Raw genomic sequence first — 12,858 nt, forward strand, 5'->3', positions numbered from 1 at the left:
CTTGAACCTCAGAGAAGCATCTGCTGAGATCATGGGCATGCAAAAGCCTGCCTGGAGAACGGGACACTTTAGCTGGAGAATGAGTCTGAACCCTGGCTTACAGTCGCTCCCCACACTACAGATCTACATGGAGAACTCTTTTCTGTCCACTCCCTACCTCTTCCACAGGCACATGATAACCAAAATGCTGAGGTGGGCGGGACACAGAGGGCAGGCAGTTCCTCAGAGGGCCAGTGGCAGGGTCATCTGAGTTGAGTTGATAAAGCATTCAATTTTTCTTTATCTTTAACTTCGTTTCGTCTTCAAAATTCACATTATCCCGGAAAAATTAAATGTATGATTTATCCTTCACTAGACACCATGGTCCCATCTATTCCATGTCACCTGGTCCTTTTTCCAGCTGGAGCAACCCCCAGCCCCTGACCCACTCTAGGACATCAGTATCCCTCTGGCTGTTCCCTCCTGACATCCCTGGATTCTGTTTTACCCTGTGGTTCCCTCTGTCCCAGGGAGAGTGGGCCCTAAAAAGATCACATGGGCTCACTGGGGCCATCGTTGAACACCAGGCAACGAACCCTTGCACAGTGCAGAATGGAAGTCATGAGAAGCAAAGGGCTAGATACCTGCTGCCAAGGTTGCCAAGGCTGGTTTAGGGACCCAAGGAAAGGTAGCCAAAGGGACAGAGGAAAGTCACTAACGACTAACCTAGGACAGAAAAGAAGGGGTATCATTAAGCTCAAAGGGAGTAGGGCCCTGAGGAACTCAAACTCAGAGGAAGAAAGTGTGGGCAGGTATTGGGAAGTTTCTGGAAGGGGGCAGAGCCTGCAGTGAAACATACAGGGAGGTTTGTCCTGTTGGCTTGAGCCAAGATGAATGAGCTAAGTGTGGCTCACCTATGGTCATCAGGTGTTCTCACATTCAGCCCTATCAATCATTTTGCTCATTTGTCACGCAACAGGGACAGCCAGGAGAAGCTGGGGAGCAGGGACCAGCTGGCCCCAAGGTATGTTCGTCTGTCACCTGGAGTTGTAGCATGAAGGGACTTGACCCTGAGCTCTTGGAGAGGTGGGAAGGGAACAGTGCGCTGGCCCTAGGAGGGAGGTTTTTCCCGGCCATGGTGATTATACTCATCCATCTCTGGGCCTGTCTGGTCTCGAATGCTCAAGCACACGCTGTTTGTTTGTCCCACAAGCCTTGAGCACCCTGACAGACAGTCCTGGATGCTCTACGTCACCCTGTGTCCAGGCAGGTACAGGGACCACCACCACAGGCTACAGGCCCTCAGGCCCCTCCTGTCCCAGGCTCTGGCTGAGAGCTCCTCTGCCTTTCAGGGCTCCAAGGGTGAACCCGGCAAGGGAGAGATGGTGGACTACAATGGAAACATCAGCGAGGCACTTCAGGTGAGTAGGTTCCACTCCAGAGGCTGGAGATCTCCAAGTCCTGGCGGAGCTCTTAGCCCAGGTAGTAAATACTTGGCTCTGGCCAAGCCAAGAGCCATTGGGAATACCCTGGTTCCCATAAAGTGCCAATTATCACGTGCTCTGGGGGCACATGACTCCTGGGCACCCCCTTTACCTGGTGGGAGCTGCCTCCACCTCCCAGAAAACATCAGTTTTCCATCAGTTTCATCCTGTTTCAAGTTCATGAGCCCCCATCTTTTAAATAGATCTTGGCACAGTTATTCATGGTTGGATCATGTGGTGATAAGTGGAAGAGTCGCCCCCGCGTGCTGAAGGATTTTTAGCACATCTCAGTCCACTAGACTGGCAGCACCCCATCTTTAATCAGGACCGGGCAGTTCCAGAGTTCCCCTTGGGGCAAAACTACGCCAGATTAAGAATCGCCCCTTCAAACTGCCTAGGTGTATGAAACTGTAGGGAGGCATGTGGAGCTGGATGGAGTCTGTGGGTGTATGTGGAGGTGTGTGAAGCTATGTGGAGGTGTGTGGAAGTGTGTGGAGTTGTGCAAGCGTGTGTGGAGGTGTGTGAAGCTGTGTGGTGTGTGAAGCTATGTGGAGGTGTGTTGAAGTGTATGGAGCTGTGCAAACGTGTGTGGAGGTATGTGAAGCTGTGTAGTGTGTCAAGCTGTGTGGAGGTGTGAGGAGGTGTGAGAAGGTGTGTGAAGCTGTGTGGAATGTGGAAGTGTGTGGAGGTGTGTGAAGCTATGTAGAGGTATGTGGAGGTGTGTGAAACTGTGTGGAGCTGTGTGGAGCTGTGAAGAGCTGTGAGGAGCTGTGTGGAGGTGTGTGGAAGTGTGTAGAGGTGTGTGAAGCTATGTAGAGGTATGTGGGGGTGTGAAGCTGTGAGGAGGTGTATGGAGGTGTGTGAAGCTGTGAGGAGGTGTGTGGAGCTGTGAGGAGCTGTGAGGTGTGTGGAGATGTGTGGAGCTGTGTAGAGGTGTATGGAGCTGTGAGGGGGTGTGTGGAGCTGTGAGGAGGTGTGTGGAGATGTGTGGAAGTGTGTAGAGGTGTGTGAAGCTATGTAGAGGTATGTGGAGGTGTGTGGAGCTGTGAGGAGGTGTATGGAGCTGTGAGGAGCTGTGAAGTGTGTGGAGGTGTGTAGAGCTGTGTAGAGGTGTATGGAGCTGTGAGGGGGTGTGTGGAGCTGTGAGGAGGTGTGTGGAGGTGTGGGAGTCTTTGTTAGGACCAAGAGGAAGGCTTTTGAGAGGTCCTATCTAGATGTCCCCTATCCAGATGGCAAGCCTCTGGGAGGTGTGGGGGTGACACAGGGCTGAGAGCCAATCTGTGAGGTCTTCCTCCATCCCGCCCCTGCAGAGGGACGTGACTGCAGAGGGGACCTGGCAGGGGGACACTTGCCCTCCAGCTAATTGTTCTGTGCTGTTTTTTCAGGAGATCAGGACACTGGCCTTGATGGTAAGTTACACTCCTCCCTGGTTTTCCCTCAGGCACTGGACTGGTCACAGAGAGCACAGTCTAGATTTCTAACCCCCAGAAGGCATGCCCTGAGCTTCTGGGCCATGCCAGGCAGAGGATGCACCGAGCCTGGACAGGGGCAGGAGCTGTGTGTCCCTGTATCAGGGCCGTTGGTGGTGACAGCTTCTCATCTACCAGGTGGATCACACAGGCACAATGTGGACTCTGGGTGGTATTTACAGCATCTCCAGGGGCAGTTTCTCTCTCTCTGTCTCTCTCTGTCTCTGTCTCTCTGTCTCTCTGTCTGTCTCTCTGTCTCTGTCTCTCTGTCTCTCTGTCTCTCTGTCTCTCTGTCTCTCTCTCTCTCTCTCTCTCTCTCTCTCTCTCTCTCTCTCTCTTTCCTGAAAAATGAGGAGCGGCTGTCTATGCAATCTCAGTATCTGTGCCTGGAAAACCCCTGGAATTCCATGCTGGGTTCTGCACATGTGCCGACCAGTGGCAGGCTCGAAGGAAACATTGGTAGTTAGGACAACTGTCACCGTCACCAACTTCAGCCTCCACGGTGGAGAGGAGAGGGCCCCAAAGTCCTGGAGCCGTGGGAGTCTCTGGTCCTCTAATCTCTGGGAACTGTATACAGCAGGGTGACAGGCAAGGTGGCCTGCACCTGTAGCCCCAGGACTCAGGAGGCAGAGGCAGGAGGGTCACCCCAAGTTCAAGGCCAGCCTGGTCTATGTAGTGAGTTCTGGCCTAGCTGGAGCCACTTATAAGACCTTGTGTCAAACAAACTCCCTTTCCAGGAATACCTCATCCCTGGACACGGGCACAAGCCACAAGGTTCTAGAACCAAGGAACCTCATTTGGGAACATTAAAATATGTGGTTTTAAGGCTGGGGAGATGGCTCAGTGGTTAAGAGCACTGACTGCTCTTCCAGAGGACCCAGGTTCAATTCCCTGCACCCGCATGGCAGCTCACAACTGTCTGTAACTCTAAGATCTGATATCCTCACACAGACAGACATGCAGGTAAAATGTCAATGTAAATAAAATAAGAATAAATAAATTTTTTAAAAAAATGAGTATGATTTTAAAAGGCCATTAGACGTGGTGCAGATAGCCCCGTTGGTAGCATGCTTGTTGGACTTTTGAACACGAGGACCCCAGTTTGATCTCCAGAACCCACACAAAAAGCTAAGTGTTGGACCAGGGAGATGGTTCAGCAGGTAAAGGTGTTTCCTGTACATGCCTGGCGACCTGAATTTCATCCATAGAAAAAAAGAGAATCAGTTCCACAAAGTTGTCCCCTGACCTCCACATTCATGCTGTAGCTTGTGTGTGCATGCATGAGTGTATGTACACACACACACACACACACACACACACACACACACACACACACGAGGAAATGTTATGTTGGAAAGTGAACGATCCCTGTAAACCAGCCCCACATACAGCCCTCTGGTGACAGTCATCCCTCCTACTAGTTCTTCCTTTCCTTCCTAGGGTCCTCCTGGTCTTCCTGGACAAACAGGCCCGCCTGGACCTCCAGGGACTCCAGGCCAAAGGGTAAGACTTGCCCTGGTGGTGGATGGGGAGTGGGGACTGGGGAGGTGGGGGTGCAGAGTGGAGTGTTTAAAATGCCGAGCAGATGAGACATTCTGAGCACATCGCTGTGGGGCCTCCCTGTGTTCTGTGACCCCCTTCATCTTCCCAGGACCCCCTCACTTACCTGTCATCCCTCTGTGTACCTTAGGCCCTACCACCCACTCCAGTCCCCTCACTCCCAGCCTCAAGCTCTGCCATTCTTCCCAGATAGTCTTTGGTCTTGTGCTTCAGAGAACCCCTCAGATACAGTGGGATCTGGAACACACCCATGGTCTCAGCCACCAGACCTGGGTAGCCCTTTTCCAACTCTCTACCTCCCTCCCTCGGTGCCTTTGCCATTATCCTCGCCCTCCACCCACCCTTTCCTCCACTTTTCTAGAAGAAACCTTGTGTTTTCTCTCTGCCTCTGAGAGTCTGCCTTCCTCCAGGTAGCCTTCTCCAGGATGTCACTCCAGACCCATCCAGCAGAATTAAATGCCTCTCTCCTCTGCTCCTTCCTACATCATGTTACTACACCCTTCCCCCCCCCCACCTCACAACCTAAAGTAGGAAGGGTCTGAGATGGCTGTGAGGCTGCTTGTAAGCAGTGAGGACAGGAGGGTTGGGCTAAGGTGACCAGGAACTGTGGGATGTCCAGGGCTCTCAGGGACAGCCCTGTGAGACTGTGGCTAAAACATGGGCCATAGGATGCTCAGCTCCCCTCACCACCGTACTTTGGGATCCTGACCTGTGACACCAAGGCAACCAAAGGTGTGCCTTCCAGAAGCTATGGGGTCTGGGGCAGGGTACCAAGGAGGTGGGCATTGGTATCTCTGCTTTCAACCAATTCTGTTGCCCCTGCTGCAGGGGGAGATTGGACTGCCAGGCCCTCCAGGACATGATGGGGACAAGGTAAACAGCATTGTCTACAGCAAGGATTCTGCAAGTGGTTCTCACCCAGGGAGTGTGGGCAGGAGGGCTCAGGAGCAGGCCCAGCCAGGGAAAGTCAGGAGGGTCAGGAAGAGGGGTTCCAGCTGTACCCTGGCAGAGCCAGCCTGGCGATCTCTTTATCAGCTCCCATCCAGTGAACCTAGCCTTTGACCACCAAGCCTTTTCTGATCTCTCCCCCTCCCTCATCTTTTCTCCATCAATATCCCCAAGAAGTGTCATTGATATTTCTATAGGGACCTCGAGGGAAACCAGGAGATATGGGACCCCCTGGCCCCCAAGGGCCCCCGGGAAAGGATGGGCCTCCGGGATTGAAGGGAGAGGCCGGACCCCCAGGGGTCCCCGGGGAGAAAGGGGAGACAGGACAAGCAGGCCCCCAGGTAAGTGTCTGGGCAGCTGGTACCCTGCATGCACCACCTCCATCCTGACATGGTCTCTGCATGCTGCCAGCTGCTCCCGAGTTCAGAGAACCAAGGTTTACCAGCTGCCGCCTGCCATGCCACTCACTTTATGAAGGCTAGTATCCTGGTATCGTGTCCCCACGCAGGAGGCCTGAGTCCTGTGCCAACCTCTCCTGTGTCCTTAGGGAAGTCACTGAGCCTTGCAGAGCCTCAGTTTCCCATCTCTAAGATGGGAATAACAATGCCTTTCCTGGATCCTCCCATGGAATGTTGAAAAAGACAGAGTCAGGGCTGTGAGCCTACTCCTCCAGAAGCATGTGGAAACCCTACATTAGAAGAGTTTGCATGAATGGAAAAGGCGCCCCCTGCCCAGACCAGCTAGGCTGCTGACTTAGCTAAGGAGCTTTCTCTGGGCCTCAACCGTACCATCCATGAAATGGCACTACCCTTGGAGGAAGGGAGTCACGCATGTGTGCATGCCATAGATGGGCACGTTTGCTCAGCATGATGACTCTGAGCTTCACTGACAGAGATCTTTGTCGATCTGTAGGGTCTAGACGGCCCAACTGGGGAGAAAGGAGAACCAGGTGACCAAGGGAAGCCCGGAGCGACAGGATTACCTGGGCCCATCGGGCTCCCGGGATTCACAGTAAGGCGAGAGGACCGGGTGTCAAGGGTGTCTGCAGGCAGCTGCAGATGAGGGCATAGGAGCGAGAGGCTCCTTGCTGGGTCAACAGCCTGAGAGTGTCTGGCATCATGCCAGGCTGTATTAGCCTGGGCCTGTCAGCGCTGGCTTGGAGTCCTGCTTGGGTCCAGAGTTCTAGCTTCTTCAGTACACAGTGTGGTAGCTTCTGTCTTCAGTGGCTGCTTAGCCGAAGGGTGCTAGACTCAGACTTGGAATTCCCCTCTTAGAACTAGAAAGAGACAGGCAGGTCCCTGGGGTATGCAGGCCAGCCAGCCTAGCTTAATCAGTGAGCCCCAGGTCCCCCAAAAAGTGGGGGGGGGAGAAAGCGAAGAAGCAAACAAGGCAGGCACCTGGGGGACATTTGAGGTTGACGTCCTGCCTCTTACACCCACACACCAACACCCACAAAAAAGTCAAAGACCCTCAGAGATCAAATGTGACTCAGTGGACCCTGATAGTGAATGTCTACCCAGCAGGGTCAGCCACGTAGGTAGATGACACATAGATCCTCAGCGTGCCCACCTCCAAGATGGAAGCTGAGCTCCTGGGCTTGGTATGGTCTCTTCCTTGTCCACCACCCCCACTGGCTCCCCCGAGGCTCTGGGATCTGAGCTATATCCACTTTCTATCAGTGTTCCATAAGTCATCACCAACAGCAGCTTAAAATGGCACACCTTCGTCATTGTGTCCATTCTGCGGCTCAGGAGCCAAGGCCTGTCATCGTTGGGTTCCCCAACCAGGGTCTCCAAGGCTGCAGTCAAATCAGTGGCCATCTGTGTTCTTACCTGTACCCTGAATAGTCTTCTTCCAAGCTACTAGCTGTTGACAAGATTTGGTCCCTTGTCATAGTAGGATTGAATCCCCCAGTTCCTGCATGCCACCTACAATTCCTCGCCACATGGTCCTCCACATGGTGGACAGTTCACCTCACAATAGCTTATTTCTTGAAAGTCATTGAGAGGATTTTTTTTCTAGAATCTAGAACTAGCAAGATGGCACCATATGCATGCATGTGTCTTCATATATAAAACATGTCTTAGCATGCATTACATTTTCCTATGTATAACACATGAATGTGATGGTGTATAAAATAGTCACAAGAGTGGCAGGCATCATGATGCCATAGTCCCTCTTCCAATACTGAAAAACAGTTGGTCACAGTTCCACCCTGCAGCCTGTTTGCTGTAAGAAGCATACCCAGGACTAGCCCTTCTCCCACCACTGGAGTCTGAGATCCTTGAAGATGGTTGTCACAGGGCCATTCTTGGTCCACTGTCCTGTAGGCTGACTACCTATACAACCTCTCCAGGAGCAGCCTAGTCCTTGTAGCTTATCACAGATGTGAGGGTGGCCCTGTGGCCGAGCTCCTGGCTACCAGCTCTCACACTGGGATGTCTTTGTGCCCACAGGGAGAGAAAGGAGAAGCTGGGGAGAAAGGTGACCCAGGAGTAGAGGTAGGTCCACCCTGCTCTTCCTTCCGTGTGATCACCTGACAAGGGCCTCACTAGAAATACCAGTTTTTCTCCAAGTTGCTTAGCATCTCTGACTGGGCAAGGGCAGAAGCTGGGCAACTGTCGGGTACTGAGCCCCAAGGCTGCCCTGGTCACACACTGACCAATTCCTACAGTGCTCAGAGAACATCCTGAGGCTATAATGGGCATAAGAAAATAAACAGAACTGCCTGGCTGTGCCAGAGGTTGAGCTATTTGGGCAAGTTCTGAACGGCCATGTAGGACTTGGTCGCAAAGTGTCAGAGGGATGCTTTCCATAGAGGCGAGATTCTCTGAGAGGCGGAGAGGAAGGGTAAGGAGCAAGAAGTCGGCCTGGAAACAGGCTTTGTGGAGGATGGAGAGCACCATGCATAGTTGTACAGGGGAAGCGGCAGAGATCCTGGAGATGGGAGGGAGTTTGGCAGGAAGGCCTGGGCAGTCCAGTAGCCACCCCAAAGGAAAGCAAGAGACCCTCAAACTTCATGGTCCCCCACGAGGCCCCCTAGCCTGGCACCCTTTAATGTCACCAGCCCCATCTGAATTTAGTAAAACGGACCCAAGTATTCCACCACTGTTCCTTATTTAGGAATGGATTGCACCCTAAAGAAGTAATCCTAAGTTCTGGAAAAGCATTATACACACAAATGTTCCTTCCAGAAGTATTTCAAGTCAAAATTGAAAACAGTGTTCCTAACAAGAAGGAAAGGATTAAAATCCTCAGGCTAATAAGTCAGTAGTGCTGGCTTTGTCCATGGCTGAGGTCATCCTCAGGCCAAACACCATTCTCGGCCCAACTGTCCAGGTAGACACTTGCTCTCCTACTCAAGGGCCAATGTGTTATCAAGGAAGGGGGCTGATGGGGGAACACACCCAAAGATAGAAAATTCAGTTTCACATCAACTATAAAAGACTAGAAAACCAAATTATATTTATGTATCATTGTAAGCACATAAATGTATTCAGCTATAGCTAATATTTCCAAGAAGGCGGGAGAAAGTCGGGCAAACTATTAACAGCCCCTCTCAACTTATATGACAGCCATATATTATTTTCTTCCTTTCGATTCTCTTTCATTTATAAAATATTTAATAAGTCCGTGTTACTTTTAAACACTTTTTTGTTTATTTGTGTGGTTGGTTTGGTTTTTTCAAGGCAGGGTTTCTCTGTGTAGCCCTGGCTGTCCTGGAACTCACTCTGTAGACCAAGCTGGCCTTGAACTCGTAGAGATCCACCTGCCTCTGCCTCCAGAGTGCATCACCATTCTCAGTGGGGTTTGGGTTTCTACAAGCACTCTTATAATCAGATCTATACATTGTTTATTTATAATAAGAATAATAAGTGTGAGGGTGGGGTGGGGGGTGTCTAGAGCCTTCACGCATGCTAGCCAAATGCTCTCACCACTAAGCTACAGCCCCATCTGAGGGCCCCAGTTTCATTTATGCTGTTGTGATAAAATACTCTGACAAAAAAGGCAACTTGGGGAGAGAAAGGGTTTAGTTTCGCTGACAGTCCCAGGCTATAGTCCATTATTGCAGGGAAGTCGGGGTGGTGGGAGCTTGAGTCAGGTGTGGTCACGTCACATCCAGTCAAGAACAGAGAGCAATGAATGCGTGCTCACTTATTGGGCTTCATTTCTCCACTCACACAGTTCAGGTATTCCCCCAGCCTAGGGAATGTGCTGCCCACAGTGGGCTGGCTCTTTCCACATCAGTTAACTTACTAATGTACCACAGACATGGCCATGGGTCAACCCGAAGTGAATAATCCCTGAGACTCTTCTGGGTTGTGTCAAGCTGACAAAGCTAACCATTGAGCCAAGAACAGGAAACCTTTCAGAGACTGTGTTCTCTACAAGGAGGTAGTCATTGAGCAGAAACACCACGGTTCAAGGGACACTGGTGGTTTCCTGTCCAGCCTGAATCTCTCTTGCTGCATCTGCCCTCAAAAGAAACACAACCGTTTCTGGCCTACCCTTTACAAACATGGAGCAGAGCTAGTCTTGAAGAATACCCTTCAGGAACACCTCAGCCTCCCCTGGCTTCGGATAACCAGTCTCCATTCCCATAAGCTCTAACTCACATGTTTAAGAGGTCCAGGCAACACATGAATGCAGAGGCCAGAGTTGAATACAGCAGGGGGTGGAGTCTGGGCAGACTGGAGACCACGCTCCACCTAGAGGGCAGGGCTCTCATTCTTTTCCTGGGCAGTGGTTGTCATGTACAACATGGTAGGAATCCACTGCAAGCTAAGTGGTGTTTCAGGGCACCCAGGAGGAGCAGGTGTTCTGGAGATGTTTCCTGAAAATGTTTTTGGGCCAACACTGTGTGAGGCTAACAGTTCACCCTGAATTTCTGACCTAAAGTCTCCTTTAGGGAGGCTGTGTATTGGCCTACCCTTCAGGGGCATTCCTATTCTCTCGTGAACTTAGCTGGACCAGGACCATAACAGAGCATAACAGAGCTTCCCTTTTGGATTATAGGTTCCCGGGCCGCCAGGGCCAGAGGGGCCTCCAGGACCTCCGGTGAGTGTCAAGGACTCGGTAGCATTTCAGCCATTGTGGTTGGACCTACGGTATCCCCTCCCTTGGCCATCACTGAGCTCAGCTTCAGCCTTGGGTCCTCCCCAGGAGAGCTTTTCAAGTCCACAAACCCTCCTCATCCGGCTTCCCTCCCGTCTCCAACATGTCATCCCAGTGACACACGCCAGGAAGCCCTGGCACCGCCTGGTGGACTGGCATGGTTGCCACTGCTCTGCCAACATTTGTCTAGCCCTTTTCTATCAGATGTCTGGTCTTGCCCTTTCCTCCTTCCAGAGAGCAAAAAGATGGCCTTTTAAGAAAGTGACCCATGAAAACCAGCCCAGATGGATGCAAATAGAGGGTCCCCAAACACCTCAAATGAGCAGGTGTTGCTCTGTGTCTCTTCATGTTCCACGAATGCCCCTTACATTCTGGGTCCTCCATTGTACTAGCAACAATACTGCTAGTCGACACCATTTAGTGGACGTTCCCACGTCCCACGCACTAAGTGTTTCATATCCTTCGATTCCCTCTGTTTCCACTGCTGCCTCCTCGGCCCTTCATGAGACTCCGAGCCAGCTGTGGGAGGCCACAGAGAGACTGTGTATCAGCCCCTGGCTGGGCAGATGGTTCTGACTCCACCCCAGGAAGCTCCATGTTTACAGGGCCCTCCCTCACATTCCCTCTACCTCTCAAGAGCCAGGACCTGAGACTATACACCCCAAACCCTTGCCCTCCTGGGGTCACCTGCACATGTGGTTCTTTAAAAAAAAAAAAAAAAGATTTATGTGTTTATGCAGATGAGCACTCTATTTGCATGTTTCCCTGCATGACAAAAGAGGGCATCAGATCCCATTATAGATGGTTGGGAGAATTGAACTCAGGACCTCTGGGGGAGCAGCCAGTGCTCTTAATCACTGAGCCATCTCTCCAGCCCCTACACATGTAGTTCTAATGCTTCTTGTTCTGATTCCAAATGCAGGGCCTCCAAGGTGTTCCTGGACCAAAGGTAAGAAAAGGTCATGTGACAGATGCTGTGGCCGGGACACGCTTCTGAGACCTAGCTGATCCATCTCCCTAAATGGTACCACCCACTAGGCGCAGCCAGGCCATCAGGGCAGACTGAAGTCCTATAGTCCCTATAACGTCCACCACTGACGCCTGGCCTGCTTTGGGATGTGAATTTCCCCATCCACCTCCTGAGCTCCGTGGAGTGACTTGCTTAGCAAATGATCAAACTCTTGCCACATCTCTCCAGACCTTTCCCTCAACCTAAAAGTATGGCAAGACTACCACTCCCAGCCTCCACGACCTCAGGGAACAGGACTGGGCTGTCTCAGGCAGACCCCTTCACTATTTTCTACCATCTCCTTTTCCTGCAGGGAGAAGCAGGCCTGGATGGCACCAAAGGAGAGAAGGGTTCCCAAGGAGAAAAAGGAGACCGAGGGCCTCTGGGATTGCCTGTAAGTACCTGGGAGCCATAAGGCTTCTGGGAGGAGCTGCCCTGGGTAGCCCTTCCCCCAGGCTTCGTTGCTGGGCAGGGACCAGGGAGGACGCTGCTCTGCACCCAAAGTTCTGAGCATCCCAGTGTGCTGGGTTCTTTCCTGTCATGGTGGGGGAGGAAGGCAGGCCCTCAGCATCTTTCCCAGGCCTAGTCTTAGTGCTGGAACAATGTGAAGCTCACTGGGGTAGGGGCCATACCTAAGGAACAACCTGATGGAGAACCAGAAAGGCCTGAGGTCAGCCTCAAGCCCTCTGGGGCCTGACTTGAAGCCATCAAGGTGTGTTCCCTGAGGGGGTAAGCATGGAAGACTTGGGGAACTGTGGCAATGGTCATCTTCCCCAAATAACCCCAAAGGAGACCCCAGCTCTCTTCTGCTATGCGCTAGCCACAGCACGCGGGCATGTATGAAGCCAGCTCTGTGATCCCGGCAGGCTAAGGCTGCTGCTCCCACAGCCTGGGCTCTCAGTCTTCCAGAGCTGGAGGGCTCCCTCATCAGCCTCTGAGGACGGCCTCCAGGATTCTGCGTGCCTAGAGGTACAGCCCAGGCTGTGTGAGCCCCTGTCCCACCCTCCCAGTGGCCTGGTGGCTCTTCCTGTGTCACTGTCTGAATCTGCTTTTCAAAAGCTAAAGGAGACTTCAGCAAACCATCTTGTCATTCTACGGAGGGTCACTTGAGGTCACTGATGGAGTTGGTGGCAAGACTGGACCGAAGGCTGCTCATCCATTGAAGCTACATGGGGGGGGGGTCTTCCGGCTTCCACTGTCTCCAGCTCCAAGCCAGTCCCCAGCCCCAGGTAGCTGTAAACAGCAGAGGAGCCATGGGAAACCCATGCAGTCAGGGACAGTTTCCCTCTTGCTG

At 52.2% G+C, this 12,858-nt stretch overlaps 1 protein-coding gene across 1 annotated transcript in view; it reads left to right on the forward strand.

Moving 5' to 3' along the window:
• LOC128114691 (collagen alpha-1(XIII) chain) overlaps positions 1-12,858 on the forward strand; it is a 76,685-nt gene that overhangs the window by 45,515 nt on the left and 18,312 nt on the right. The window contains exons 21-31 of the mRNA XM_052744877.1: positions 959-1,003; positions 1,332-1,400; positions 2,849-2,872; positions 4,373-4,435; positions 5,321-5,365; positions 5,638-5,781; positions 6,353-6,451; positions 7,897-7,941; positions 10,457-10,498; positions 11,478-11,504; positions 11,878-11,958. Of these exons, the coding sequence (XP_052600837.1) occupies positions 959-1,003; positions 1,332-1,400; positions 2,849-2,872; positions 4,373-4,435; positions 5,321-5,365; positions 5,638-5,781; positions 6,353-6,451; positions 7,897-7,941; positions 10,457-10,498; positions 11,478-11,504; positions 11,878-11,958 (684 nt within the window). The remainder of the gene's footprint in view (positions 1-958; positions 1,004-1,331; positions 1,401-2,848; positions 2,873-4,372; positions 4,436-5,320; positions 5,366-5,637; positions 5,782-6,352; positions 6,452-7,896; positions 7,942-10,456; positions 10,499-11,477; positions 11,505-11,877; positions 11,959-12,858) is intronic.

Source organism: Peromyscus californicus, unplaced genomic scaffold (assembly GCF_007827085.1).
Source record: "Peromyscus californicus insignis strain IS unplaced genomic scaffold, ASM782708v3 Scaffold_19__1_contigs__length_69161282, whole genome shotgun sequence".
Taxonomy (NCBI): Eukaryota; Metazoa; Chordata; class Mammalia; order Rodentia; family Cricetidae; genus Peromyscus; species Peromyscus californicus.